This window comes from Fulvia fulva, chromosome 8, assembly GCF_020509005.1.
Source record: "Fulvia fulva chromosome 8, complete sequence".
NCBI lineage: Eukaryota > Fungi > Ascomycota > Dothideomycetes > Mycosphaerellales > Mycosphaerellaceae > Fulvia > Fulvia fulva.
Genome location: NC_063019.1, coordinates 2,679,973 through 2,693,345, shown reverse-complemented (window position 1 = coordinate 2,693,345; position 13,373 = coordinate 2,679,973). Strand labels below are relative to the sequence as shown.

General features: G+C 52.7%; 4 protein-coding genes across 4 annotated transcripts; all 4 read left to right on the top strand.

Moving 5' to 3' along the window:
- Positions 1 to 905: 905 nt before the first annotated feature.
- Positions 906 to 1,877, top strand: CLAFUR5_11272 (Pre-rRNA-processing protein ESF2; the record flags this gene model as incomplete). Its single annotated transcript, XM_047910420.1, has 1 exon — positions 906 to 1,877. The coding sequence occupies one exon, from the start codon at positions 906 to 908 to the stop codon at positions 1,875 to 1,877; it is 972 nt and encodes a 323-aa protein (XP_047765696.1).
- Positions 1,878 to 2,376: 499 nt separating this feature from the next.
- Positions 2,377 to 2,979, top strand: CLAFUR5_11271 (E3 ubiquitin-protein ligase RNF19B; the record flags this gene model as incomplete). The annotated part of the gene is made up of 2 exons (XM_047910419.1): positions 2,377 to 2,618; positions 2,682 to 2,979. The coding sequence occupies 2 exons, from the start codon at positions 2,377 to 2,379 to the stop codon at positions 2,977 to 2,979; spliced, it is 540 nt and encodes a 179-aa protein (XP_047765697.1).
- A 771-nt stretch (positions 2,980 to 3,750) lies between these two features.
- On the top strand, positions 3,751 to 4,705 carry CLAFUR5_11270 (uncharacterized protein; the record flags this gene model as incomplete). Its single annotated transcript, XM_047910418.1, has 4 exons — positions 3,751 to 3,921; positions 3,998 to 4,257; positions 4,305 to 4,642; positions 4,698 to 4,705. 4 exons carry the CDS (start codon positions 3,751 to 3,753, stop codon positions 4,703 to 4,705), a joined length of 777 nt encoding a protein of 258 aa, XP_047765698.1.
- Positions 4,706 to 11,071: 6,366 nt separating this feature from the next.
- CLAFUR5_11269 (uncharacterized protein) lies at positions 11,072 to 13,004 on the top strand (the record flags this gene model as incomplete). The annotated part of the gene is made up of 2 exons (XM_047910417.1): positions 11,072 to 11,653; positions 11,706 to 13,004. 2 exons carry the CDS (start codon positions 11,072 to 11,074, stop codon positions 13,002 to 13,004), a joined length of 1,881 nt encoding a protein of 626 aa, XP_047765247.1.
- Positions 13,005 to 13,373: the final 369 nt, after the last annotated feature.

Here is a 13,373-nt window from a genome sequence, read left to right as displayed (position 1 = left end):
CAAGTTGTTGAGGAGCTCGAGTGTGGGATCTTAAGTTGTGACTGCGGTGGGATCGATCTCCGAGTAGTGTTGTTGGTCGGTTGGAAGAAGTGTCGTGGACTATGGAGGAAGATGGGATGGGCAGGAAGAGCAGGAAGAATTCCAAGGTTCGCCGAAACAGAGCATTCACTTACAAGCGTCACGCGTGGGCGCACGGAGAAATCTCCAATACCATTCACTTTTGCTCTCAGGCCCTTGCCTTCACGTCCGCCGAGGTTGCACGTCCGTTGCTGCATGGTTGACTTCGTGTGTCAGTGAGGACTTTTCAAGGTAGCAGTTCTGTTCGGCTTCTTGTAGACAGACAGTGTCAGCAGCTTCTGCTTGCTTTCACCTTGCTGAGTCCTAGCACATGGCGGTAGGTGCCGGTGATCAATCCGATCAAGCAGTCTGTAGCAAGATCGTCTCCTGTGGAACATGCGTTCCTAGCCGCTCGAACAAAGCTCGTAGTACCCGTGGCATAACGTGGAGATATCGTAAAGTCCTCCTTGATCACCTCGAGGGCTGATTCTTCCTCAACACATGGCGCATCGTCTGGTAATCAAGCGGGCAGATCGCTTAGTTGCCTACAGGACGAATAGTTGAACATTCGGGAGCATGAGCATGCCCTTCTCAGGAGTGCTGACTTGGGACTGTGAAGCACATGGTCTGGGCTTGGTCGTCCGTCTTTGATGTGCTTTACGGCAGATGCTGCGGCGACGCACAGCGTTGGAGGCGTAAAGATGAAGCAATGTGAAAGTAGAAACGGAAGGTAGGTTCGAATTTCGAAAGAGAATCCGCGCCACGTGCAGCAGGGGTCGGAGCGGAGTCCGCTGTGCGGGGAAACTTCAATCAACATCTTGACTTCTTCTTTACAACTCTCGGCAACGATGTCGACACGCAAGCGCAATGAGTTCCTCGAAGGCGATGAGACTGAAGAAGAGATCGAGAATGGCTACGACTCGGAGGCAGAGGAGGGAAGAGGTGCTCTCGGCGGAAGAGGGAACAAGCGGCGCAAAGTCGATGCAACTTCAGACGATTCTGATGGGGATGTCGAGAATGTTAAGGAACCACCTAAGGCCGGCGCCATAGTGAAAGACGATCGCTTCGACTTGAGCAACTTTGGCGACGAAGATGAAGACGACTTGGCAACGCGTGGCCAGAGCGACGACGACGCAGAACGATCCGATCACGACAGAGAAAAGCCCGCCAAAGCCAAGAAGGATCCTGCCTTGAAGAAGGTAGAGGCAGCAGCAAAAGCCGTACGCAAATCCGGCGTCGTCTACATATCTCGAGTGCCGCCATTCATGAAGCCACAAACCATGAAGCACTTCCTCGAACCTCATGCGCGCAAAGGCATAGGCCGAATCTTCCTCACGCCCCAAGACCCCGAAGCACACAAGAATCGTGTCAAGAGCGGAGGCAACAAGAAGAAGTCTTTCACAGACGGCTGGGTAGAGTTCAACTCCAAGACTGAAGCCAAGATTGCCGCGGAAACGCTCAACGGCAACATCATCGGAGGGAAGAAGGGCAACTTTTATCATGACGATATCTGGAACATGAAGTATCTGAAGGGCTTCAAGTGGAATCACTTGACGGAGCAGATCGCGAATGAGAATGCTGAGAGGGCGGCGAGGATCAGGGAGGACATCAGGAGGCAGAGGAAGGAAAACAAAGCTTTTGTGGAGGACGTGGAGAGGGCGAAGATGCTGGATGGCATGGAGAATAAGAAGAAGGCGAAGGGTGGTTATTTCGTCAAGCCGAAACTGGACTTCAAACAGAACAAGGCAAAGGCAAATACTGCGAAGGAGGAGGTGAAGCCAGAAGCGTCGGCGGGTAGAGCGTTACGCAAAGTGTTTTGAAGAGGCACAAGCACGCAAGAAGACTTCTAGGACAGTGGAGCGATCTCCATAGACATGGAAGGCCGCTATCTCCGTTGTGAGACATGAAGTCGAGCGAAAGCAAACGCAGCCGAGCTAAACCCCTGTCAAACGGTAAACACCGACGTGAGCGAATGGACTTCAGCTGGTACGCTCGACAATATGAGATTACTAAGCTACGGCAAGTCACCATGGCATCGACCCCAACGCGTATCATCGTCCCGCGTTATGCGAGTCCCACAGTCAGCTCTTCTTTGAAGACGGTCAGCAGCCCGCGGATCGTGTACATACAAGCTGCCCCAAGTCTTCCGACCTTTCTAGGTGCGACCTTCAAACCCTGTCCCACCATCACTTTCGTTCACTACAAGATCATTCTCAAACACCCAATAATGAACGTCGCTCGCGTAGCTTCGGAGAAGTTCTCGACTCCATCGAGCTCAAAACCTCGACTCCCGCAGGTCTCCATGCCACTCAGCTAACCATGGCGCCGCGAACAGAGTGCACGACCTGCGAGCGCAGAGTACAGACATCATCTCTTCCCCGAGTTTGCAAGGACAGCGGCTGCGATCATGGGCGAGAGACATGCAGAAGATGCTGGCACAAATGGATCGAGACGCAGGTCAAAGGTGGCGCCGCACTCGACCAGATCTCCTGCATCCAGTGCAGCAACGTCCTAGTTCAAAGCGATATCAAGAAGCTCTGCACTGGTCCAGTGTACACAGCGTACGTGGCAAATACCTCTTCGACCGGACAAACTTGACCCGCTGACTCGAAGCTTCCCGCCAGATACGAAGATGCACTACTCAAAGCAGCTCTCTCCCAAGACCCAGACTTCCGCTGGTGCATTTCGCCAAAATGCAAAGGGGGTCAGATTCACCACGGCGGCGACATCTTCACCTGTAACAGCTGCCGCCACAAGGCTTGTGTCCATTGCAACGTGGCGTGGCACCCCGAGGAGACCTGTGAGGCATACAAGCAGCGCATGCAGATCCAGCCCGGAGAAGAAGAGGCTTCGGCAAAGGCACTCGAGAAGGTTGCGAAGTTGTGTCCGAGGTGTAGTCGGAAGCTGCAGAAGAATGGGTAAGCACAATTATACATCCAATATGGGCAGCGTTACCGATTGATTACAGTGGATGCGACCATATGACCTGTGAGTGTGTCGACCAAGGGGCCAGTGATGGAGAGTATTGTACTGACTTTGTGCAGGCCAGATGTGTCGCCACGACTTCTGCTGGCTTTGCCTGTGTGACTATGTTGGCATTCGACGTGAGGGCAACTCTTACCACAAGAAGGACTGCCGGCACTACCGCGCGATCGTCCCAGGTGCGCCACCACACATATATGGCTATGATGATGATGGAGATGAGGTCTAGCGGGGCTGAAGGTCGGGTAGCTACAAATGTAGCGATTGGGAAGATACAAAAGAGCTTGGGAGAATGTCATGAGAGACCGCCAGGTATGGACTCGTGTAGAGCAGGCACGACACGCACATACGAGATAGGATACACTCCCTCCGTGGAGTGCCGTAGCGCATTGATACGCTTTGACATTGTCTGTGTCTCCCCTAGATAACGAACCAATGTACCGCTGGATGTTCCGAGATCTCACATGATCCCAAATACTGCCTGGAAAGGCTCAGAAAAGAAGGCGAAGCGATTGCAATGGCACGAGCTGTGCCCTCACCTCGACCAGACAGTCGCGACACCTGTGTAGTCACGGCTTCCTGCGGACTGCACATGTACTGCTGTATCCGAGTCGTCAACCTACCACCACATTACCACGGCAAAACATACTGGACACACATCCGTCGAAGGGACTACCGCATCACTCGTAAACACATACCGCTGACTACAATATGGACGCTCCTCGGGGCGTGCTCCAGGCCCTCGGTATGGTACGCAACAGCTCGTCAGAAGAGGCGACTGCGCAAAGGGCGGTCGCAGTTAGTGGCAACATGCCAGAAGACGAGCTCTCAAATGACAATTCCCTTGCCTTTCCAGCGGGGGACAATGCAATCTTACGCGCGGTCCGTAGTCCATCAGTCGAGCCACCACAAGGCACCAAAAGAGGCGCAGATGTGACCACCGTCGACGACGATACAGAAGACGAAGCGGGTGCTCAAGCGCCGCGAGTGCTCCATCTGCTGTGACGAGGTCGCCAGCAACCGCTTCCCGAAAGCACCACACAAGGGTGCCAACGAGCATGGCCGAAACGTCTGCTTCAAGTGCTGGGAACAGCACCTCCACTCCCAGATTGACGAGACAGATTGGGACAAGATCAGCTGTGCTCAGTGTGGCCAGGTGCTGGAGGAAGCAGAGTTCGAAAAGCTCAATGCTAGCTTCACTACGGATTTCTACCAGAAGTGAGGCTACCCAGCCCTCCTGCGATTACTATACTGACCTGTGACAGATGGCTCGACAAGGCCGCCAGATCGTGCCGCGAGAGCGATGAGGAGTTCCGGGCATGTCCCAATGCTGATTGTGACTGGGGATGCTTGATGTCCACCAAGGCCGATGGTAACATCTTCCGCTGCCAGATGTGCAAATACCGCTACTGCAGCATGTGCGGAGCGCCCATGCATGAGGACATGACTTGCGAAGACTATCAGGCGAAGCTCCGTCGTGAGCGAGAGGAGGCAATCCGTCAGGAAGAGGAAGCTTCGAGGGCGGAGGTCTCCAAGACCACGAAGCAGTGTCCGAAGTGCAAGAGTGCGATCTGGAAAAGCGGTGGCTGTGCTCATATGACTTGTATGTGCCGCAGACCTGTGATCTCTGGTGTATGAGCTGACGGTAACTAGGCAAGCGCTGTAAGCATGAGTTCTGCTGGCTGTGCTTCGCCGACTACAACGGTCCAGAGGGTATCAGGCTTCGTGGGAACCTCATGCCACGAGAAGTCATGCGAGTACCATACCGACAATCTTCCGGCATATCGAGCGAATCTCATCTTCCCGACTGTGGCTCGTCCTGCCGCACCCGAGGCTGCTCAGCCGGAGCCAGGTATTTGATGACCCGGCGACAGGCGCGAGAGCTCGTGTAGCTGCAACAGAGTCTGAGCTGCGAGGTCGAGTCATGGCTGTTCTCAGTTTGATCTGCCATGCTGAAGATACTCCATCATGGTGGAGGCAGGGTCTGTGGTGGCAATACGGGCAAATCTCGCTGCACCTCTTGGACGATCTAGAACGATAGTTCTAAGGTTTGCGGTCAGGGAATGGCAGTGATGGCAGCAGACGGTGTAGAGTCACAATCGGTAGTTTATGATACTGTGTCTTCGGCCGTCACTGTCCTCGTAATTGCTCGCGACCGCCTTCGGATGTCTATGTATTGATGTCACTCGTGATCAGTGGAACTAATGCATCTCGATATGACACCATGACGGCGGTATGATCCAGCAAGATTGACTCTCGTTCCTGCATATGATTCGCATGGTATCCGTGCTTCCGTGGGTCCACTCTGCCCTCTCTTCGAGAGTGCCCGTCACCCATTTAATAATGGCCTTGGCGGAGGGTCACCTACCTTATAATGGCCGTAAATGACCCGTTATATGGTCGTTATATGAGGTGTTGCATTATCGGTCATTCATTGATATATACAGGGTCATTCTGTGTACCGTAGAGAGGGATATTAGCTATAGCTTGAGAGGACTGGCCATGCTACTGAGAAGCCGGTGTCTTATCCACCTCTTCAATCTTCACTATGCCGTTACTATTGCCCACCACCTTGTACTTATCTAGCCAATATGAAGGTCGTAGATAAGCTACTGTATGCTTGGCTTCAAGGGCTTCATCGCGAGTATCAGGCTCTAGCTACATAAGGCGATATTGCTGTAGATCGTCTTCGAAATGAGCATCGTCCGGAGTCGCTAGTAGCTTGTTGATATGGCTTAGCCAACGCCACTGAAAGGGGCTCTCGATAGGGCACGGCAATCGAATAAGCTAGTGTAGTTGTAGTACTCGCACAGGCCTGAATATATTCACCTTAACGAGCTTGCCGGTATAGTGCATCTTCAGCTCCTATCGGCGCCTTAGAGTCTGTTCAACGATATTGCCGAAGGGATCGCTAGTCTTCGCGATATCTAGTAAGTGCTTAAACACCTTCACGCCTTAATAGAAGTTGCGAAGCTATAGCGGTGTATCCGTAGTACGCTGAAGATGCCGATGAGGGGGGTCTCTTATACTAGGCAATAGAGCCGCAATATCGTCCTTCGTTACTAATCTCGTGAAGCAGTTGTTACAGGTATATTCGATGCCGAGAGCTGCTGACCACGGTGTTGTCTATAGGGGTGTTGTCTTCACTTTTCCTTTGCCTCGAGTAGCAACGTTAAGGGTATGTCACATCCGGCGGCTATAGGAGAGGTACTTCGAGATAGCATCGGATTGCTGCTTCTTTAGTAGCGCTTAGGCATTAGTAGCCTTTGTCTTATTAGCCTGACGTATTATATCTCGAGCCTACTCTACGTATAACACACCGCCGCGTTGTAGTGCCCTACCGCCTAGTGCCTTAGAGCGGTTGCGAGCAGCTATCGCTGCCTCTATAAGTGCTAAATCCGATATCGCCATTTCGTACCCTATAGACTGTTTGATGCCGCCCTTCGCCACGGCGTGCCCTAGTCGTCTAGTGGGTAAACTGAGGTCGTAGTTAGTCTCTAGGCGTTCAAAATAGGCGTCCACCTATAGCTATAGCTGCTACGTTGTCGTAGCCATCTCGAATAGCTATAGATCGAGTGGTGGGCTCGATAGTACGTAAGGAGAGGAAGGATTCCCAGGTGTTTCTTGCTTCTTAAGCTCTTTCCTTCCTCGTTCTTTATCTCTAGCCCACGGCTCTATCTTAAGCAACATTGAATCTTGTATTATAAGAGCCTTATATTGAGCCGCCGCCTCTTCTTTAATAGCGCGCTAGTCCTTTAGACTATACACCTCTCGAAGAACTAATAGTGCGCGCTTAGGATTAAGCGGGCAGATACTAGCCTTACGGAAGGCAGAACGGATAGTGGACGGCGTAAAGGTAAGTGCGCGGATAGACTCGATTTCCCTTATAAAGTCGGTGACACCGAACTCTAACGTACCGTAGCGACTACTACGGTTGACGGCCTAACGATAATAGTGCTTATAAGGCTTAAAGATCACGATGTCGAGCGGCTATAGAAAGTGACTAGTATGCGTAGGTAGGCTAATAACCACAATCTTATACTCGCGGGCGTACTTTAAGAACTAATAGAACACGTACGATCTATAGTTGTCGCACACTAGCAATCGCCACTCTATTAGATTATACGGCCGAGACTCCTTTTCGAAATAGACAATCTAAGTAAGAGCAGCGTCATTAGTTATATAACCGCTGTCGGTCGTTATAACGTAGTATCGATTCGGTAGATCGGTAAACTACGACTCTAGCAGTATCACGCCCTCGACGATTATTATCGGTGCGATAGCAACACCCTACGCGGATATATACTCTACTATCGTGATATGCTTACGATTAAGCTCGCTCGCTATCTAGGAACGCCTCTTCGGATCTATAGTGAGGATATATTCGGCACTACCGATGCTAATGCGGAAGCCACTTTCGTCGAAGTTCTAGGTGTTGATCGACTTAATATCGTGCTTAGCAATTACCCTATTCAGCTCATCAAACCAGTCTCGAATACGGATTGGATTATAGGCCTATCGTAACATTAGAATGTAGCAATAGCACCTTCAATATCGAACGCGTACGTACCTCCTTCCGCGTAACCTCAATAGGCTTGGTCTTCTTTAGCTTAATACTGTGCTTCTTAAGCCACCGTTTAGCCTATCTATCGCCGAAGGGCCTAAACACTTCGTCCGGCAGCAGCGATCGCTTAACAATATGCTCACCAACTTCCGTTAATAGTCTCTTTGATATTGGCAGCTCCATTCGATCGCGATCAATGATATATTGCTTTAACGCGGCCGACTAGATGTCCGAAAGATTGCCCCTAACAGCAGCCCTATTGGTCAGGCGACCGTGCTTCCTACTCCATCGATGACACGCCCTCTGATATATCGACTGTCCGGCCGGTTGCTTGTTATATAGGTGCTTGATAAGAGGTGGAAGTAACGCGTTAACACGCTCTTGAGCCTGCTCAAGAACAACACCAATCTGGCGCTCTTCGTCGGCGTATTTGGACACGCTGGTGCTACTGCTAGAGCCAGCAGGGCGGCCACGAGGCCCACACCCTCTGTGTTGACGCGGCATCGTTACGGCTATTACAACATGAATAATCAGGATAACAAGAGACTGCTACGCCCAAAATCAGGTGCGTGACCCTCCGCCAAGCCCGATATTAAGTGGGTGACAGGCACTCGCTATGCGAGGGCTAAGTGGACCCACAACAGCACGGATAAGGACGAAGCCTGATGTACCTGACCGGTGCGGTGATGCTGAGAACAGATGAACCGTTCATACAGCGGCAGGGTGATCCTTGATTGGCGAAAACCGTACTCAGTTGCCAATTTCATCAGCGCAAGACCTTGTGGTTGCTTCGACTCACGAGTCACGAAGTCGGTCAGCATTTGCGTTGCCACATTCGTGTCATGCATGGAGCACATCAGCACACCATCGTCTTCACAACGCCTTTGTACGTGGCCGTCCTGGTCGCACTGCATTGACGCCCTGCTCCGGAACAGCAGGATCATGCCAGGATGGCACTTTATGTACCATTCAGCTGGGTCCGGTCGTGCTCATGCCAATGTTCGATTTGATCCAATGCTTGACCCTGCAGAAGACATCATGCCAAGGGACTTTGTCTCTGCACAGCCACAAGCATGTGTTGACCGCCAGGTGGTCCAGCCCAGAGACGCCCAAAGAGTGTGTGTTTAGATTGCAGTCTGCCAGATTTGGACTCGAGACGATAGCTCGATTCCTTTTCGGAGGTTTATTGGCCCCGCGACTTGCCGCTCACAAACGTTTGAGTCTTGGCGGTCATGGCAACGGCCAACCAACAAGGCTTGAAGGCGTAAGCAAATCATCAGCATTGGTTGAGCATTTCGGTGTGCTTGCTCGACCGGTAGAGGGCCGTGAAGGTCCTGGCAGCACGCGTAGTCATCATGTAGGAACATACCGAGCGCATGTGTGAAACTATATATAACCAGACTACTCAGCTCTATTAAGGAGCGTTCTTTTTGACCTAGAGTTTTACAGCATGTGTCCGCAATAGAAGAGGTGAAGTGGAAAGTGTGACGGGTACAGTACTCTCTATTCTGCTGTTATTTTGAGCTCCGTCGCGGCCGACTTTTGATTGGCCACGTCTCTTGCCGCCCCGGATCCGCTTTGCCAACTGCGATCACCGTTGAACGTCACTTCCACTTGGGAATTCTCCGTCTGCTGCCACGACTACCAAAACACATCACACAGCTATGTGCCACCTGCCGCTTGCAACATGCGACACGCGGTCTGCCTTACTGGACGCCTTGGCAGCATGAGTCCGCTGTACGAGGCTTTCGAAGATGTCTAAAGCTGCTTCGGACTCAGCCTTCGGCTCCTCTTTCGCCTGCATCAAGGTCTTGCCATCTCCGCAGCGCGTCCGGAATCTGGTTGACGCTGCGTGTACGGGTGAGCAGACGGGCTTGTAAGGGCCATCATCGTCGCTGTCTCGCTTCTGGCCGCGAGAACAGCTGGCTGGGGGAGAGGCCTCAGCTTTGGACCGGCTACCCATGCATCCATGTGCACGTAGGTGCAGGCAACATGAGCACCGTATCTTTCAGCGGGGCGCTGTGCAAGTGACATTGCTGTTCTGGGTCACAACGGAAGCCATGTCTGCTCCGTTAAAGAAGCAGATTTTCAGATGGAGCTGATGAAACCCGTTGCGATTGCAAGCGGATTGAAGATGCCTTCCCTGTGGATCTCATACCCGCGCAAGTCATCCTGTAACGTCGGCTCGAGCTGCAGCTTGCCGTCTTGAATGTCATTGCAAGACATTCTCCGCATATCTTGAAGGATGAGTCTTCCTCGAGAAAGACGATGCCAAAGACTATCGATCTCGACGCCACGTTGATATGCACCAGCGCTCCTCTGAGCACTGCCAGTGTTAGTCTCTGCGGCACTGAACGTGTAGCTGTAATGCATACGGCACTGCGCTCTCAACGTGGTGTAAGGTTCACAACGGCCTCAGCTGCGAATTGCACACTCGTCATGCAGATTCCAACGACAGCTATAGCAGCGCCACTGAGATCAGATGCTGAGGACGCCTCCAAACATTGTCAGCAGTAGCCACGTTCGTCTGCGAGACAAGCGTGTCGTGCATTGGCTTCCACCAGAAAGGTGACGGGAGATGGGCACCAGGTCAAGCCTCGCTAAGCATGGGTCACCATTGGTGGTCAGCGCACGGTTGTACCGTGTATTAACGTTCATCCCGCGAGCGCCACAACCCGGGAAGGACCCACAGCGAGGATCTCAAAGCACGAGCTTGACCACAGCATCCTGCCGGTATGCACAGCCCGACACTGTGACGATGGCGGTCGGCCGCATATTCGCCGCGCCGACAAGGACAGCTGCATATCGAGGTCTGCGCTAGCGACTCCGCAACACGATGAACACACTGTGGCAACAAAAGGTCGTTCGATTTGAGGCTTCGATGCTCGAAGAAGTCTTGACAGGGAACGGAAGCCAAACCAGGTCTGGTGTGATCCTCGTGGTCATGGCTTACCAAAAGCTTAAGACGTCGATGCACTACTATTACTTTCCGCCTCCCGCCTGACTGTGGGGATGCTGTTGAGGCAAACTCCGACCCGGCGTGTCTCAGTCGCCTGCAATGGCATCTCATTGAAGCATTACCTACAACGCAATAATCAGACTGTGCTTTCAAATTGATTCCGGTGCCTCTTCCATTGATGCGATCTCCTGGACAATTGCCTTTGACGCAATACTCTACACCGGAGTTCTGGCTCTTCGCATGGGCCTCGCGAGCATTACCCGTGGGGACCTCCGAACGATCGCACTACTAGAACGATCAGGCTGACAGCTGCGACTGTACATACACCGCTCACCGAGCTTCCTGTCATCGAAGTCACTCACGTTACTGCGCACGACCAACCCTGTCCCGGGATCGTTGCTTCGAAGTTTGACTTCAAACATTCAGATGTACACGCAGGTGGATTCGTGGAGCGTGACAGACAGTGTCTCAGTTCACTTCAGATTAGCTCGCTGAGTACTGAGTACGCGATGAGTACCGGAAGCGCATTGTGTCTCTCAACTTGTCAATCACCCCGACAAGCTCATCACCGCATGAATTTGGGAAGCCTGAAACGCAGGGCGAGACATTATCTGGACCTGCCCGGTCGAGGAGAGGCATCATATCCCTCTCCACCGATGTCAAATCCTCCTTCACCTTTGGAGCATTCTCAAGACGAACGGACGCCTCTGGTCACAACTTTGGGCGAGCAGTCGATCGCAACATCGGCATCGAGCACGTCGACTTCTATGCCTGGTATTGCCATATCGGCACCCACTCATGCCACCTCATTCCTTCACGCATCCAACCTCCCAGGGCAATCTTCATCACCATCTGCTGCAGCTCCACTATCGACCAGCACACAACCTTCGTTGCAGAGACCACATGCCACTTCATCCACGAGCGCTCTACCCTTTGCACAGAGCAGTCTATCTCTTGCTCGCCCGACAAGCTCGAGAGGTGGGCGCAAGTCGAAAGCACACGTCGCTTCTGCATGCATCAATTGCAAAAAGGCCCATCTCAGCTGCGATGTCAATCGCCCATGTGCGAGATGCGTTGCTTCTGGAAAGCAGGTGAATATCTCCGAGTAGTTTCATGCTTGCAAACATACTGATATAGGCTCAGGACACTTGCTACGATGTGCAGCACAAAAAGAGAGGACGTCCACGATTACGCGAGGAGGGTGAATTCAAGGTCGAGCAGATGTTGCCGGAGGCAGGGCCGTCAACATCGATAGCGTCTAGCGCTGACCTTACTGCACGTCCAATTGCCTCCACTAAACATCGAAGACATGAGTCATTCCGTTCACTACGATCTCAGGGAAGCGATGGGTCTGGTGTAGCCTCGAGTCCCAATTATGCTTACCCTCCTCCACCGACCGCTACACAAGCCACGTTCGGCTTTCAGAACCCTTATGCACCATCATTCGGAGCACCCACCTACGAAGTACCGACCGCCTATCTTGATCTCGATCTGGTCTTCCTCAAAGCCAATGCACCTTTCCGCCAGATCATTTTAGCAGGGCAGGAGGTTGTGGGAAGATCATTGAGTGATGTTGCTGCGCCGGTCGATGGAGAGACCTTTCAGAACATCTGTAACCATCTGAGGACAGAGCGTGATGCTCGAGATCCGGCATATATGCCGCCGATAAATCTCCCTGGGCAAGATCCTCTTCAAGGCGCAACGGTTGAGGACATTGAGCGATATACTCGTGGCTTCGAAGATCACACTTATACGTGGACGCATACGCAGCTCGGCGTTGCCGCGCAAAGGTTTCCAGCGCGCGTACGTCTAGCCAAAGCGCACACATACTGGATTGCGATCACCTTACCTAGCTTCCATCCCGTGGAGCACATGATCGCCCACCCTTCTTCGTTCCCACCGTTACAGCCACTGGCTCCTGGACTTCAGAGTCAGCCTCCAGATAGCTATACATCACGACGCCGAGAGCCCGCACGCTCAAATCCTGTGGCAGGATTTATGCCGATGCCAGGTTCTGCTGTGGCGCTCCAGCGTCCGCCACGGATTGCGGACCAGCACACGGCGCCCCCAAGATATCACGATCCGCAAAGTCAACCACTGTACCAGCCGCAGCAAGCATATCCTTCACAGCCGCCTGGCGCTGCGCCAATGCCGAGGCTGCCTGTTGCAGAACCGCCCACAGAGACGACAGCGTTTACACCAAGGACTACAGCACGGGAGCTGCCTATTCCGCATGCGACCTCTGGCCGTACGATCGTCCAACTCCCGCCATTGATGAGTACACCTGGGCAGAACCCTACCATAAGTGCTGGCGGTGCGACTAGCGCACGACCTCGAGAACTAATCTCCCAGCCCGTCGAGTCAGATGAAGGCGAGGAAACGAATGGGCAAGGTCGAACCCGCAAACGCAGGCGAATGGGAATCAATGACGTTCTGCACTGATGGCCTTGTCTGAAACCCTTCTCAAGATCGCACTGCTGGCATTGCGATTCAGTGGCGTCACGCACGCTATGTCATCACAATTGGACCTGGAGCATGGGGCCTGGAGGACAGATCTGATTTTAGCATTGAAGCATCTTCGAAGCGAGGAGTCACGGGGTGGCCTAAGCATTCACGCAAGGTGTTCTTGGCGTTTGGGGAAAGCAAAATGGCGGCTTTGAAGAGGATGACTGGGTTGACAGCACCGATCTTCTCTACAAAAGCGGGCACATGAAGCAAAGTGAAGCATTCCACAGCTACGACAGATAATGATACGCCTAATTCGTACAGAACCGAGACACATCTTGACAAAGAACAAGTCCGTGCACTAGC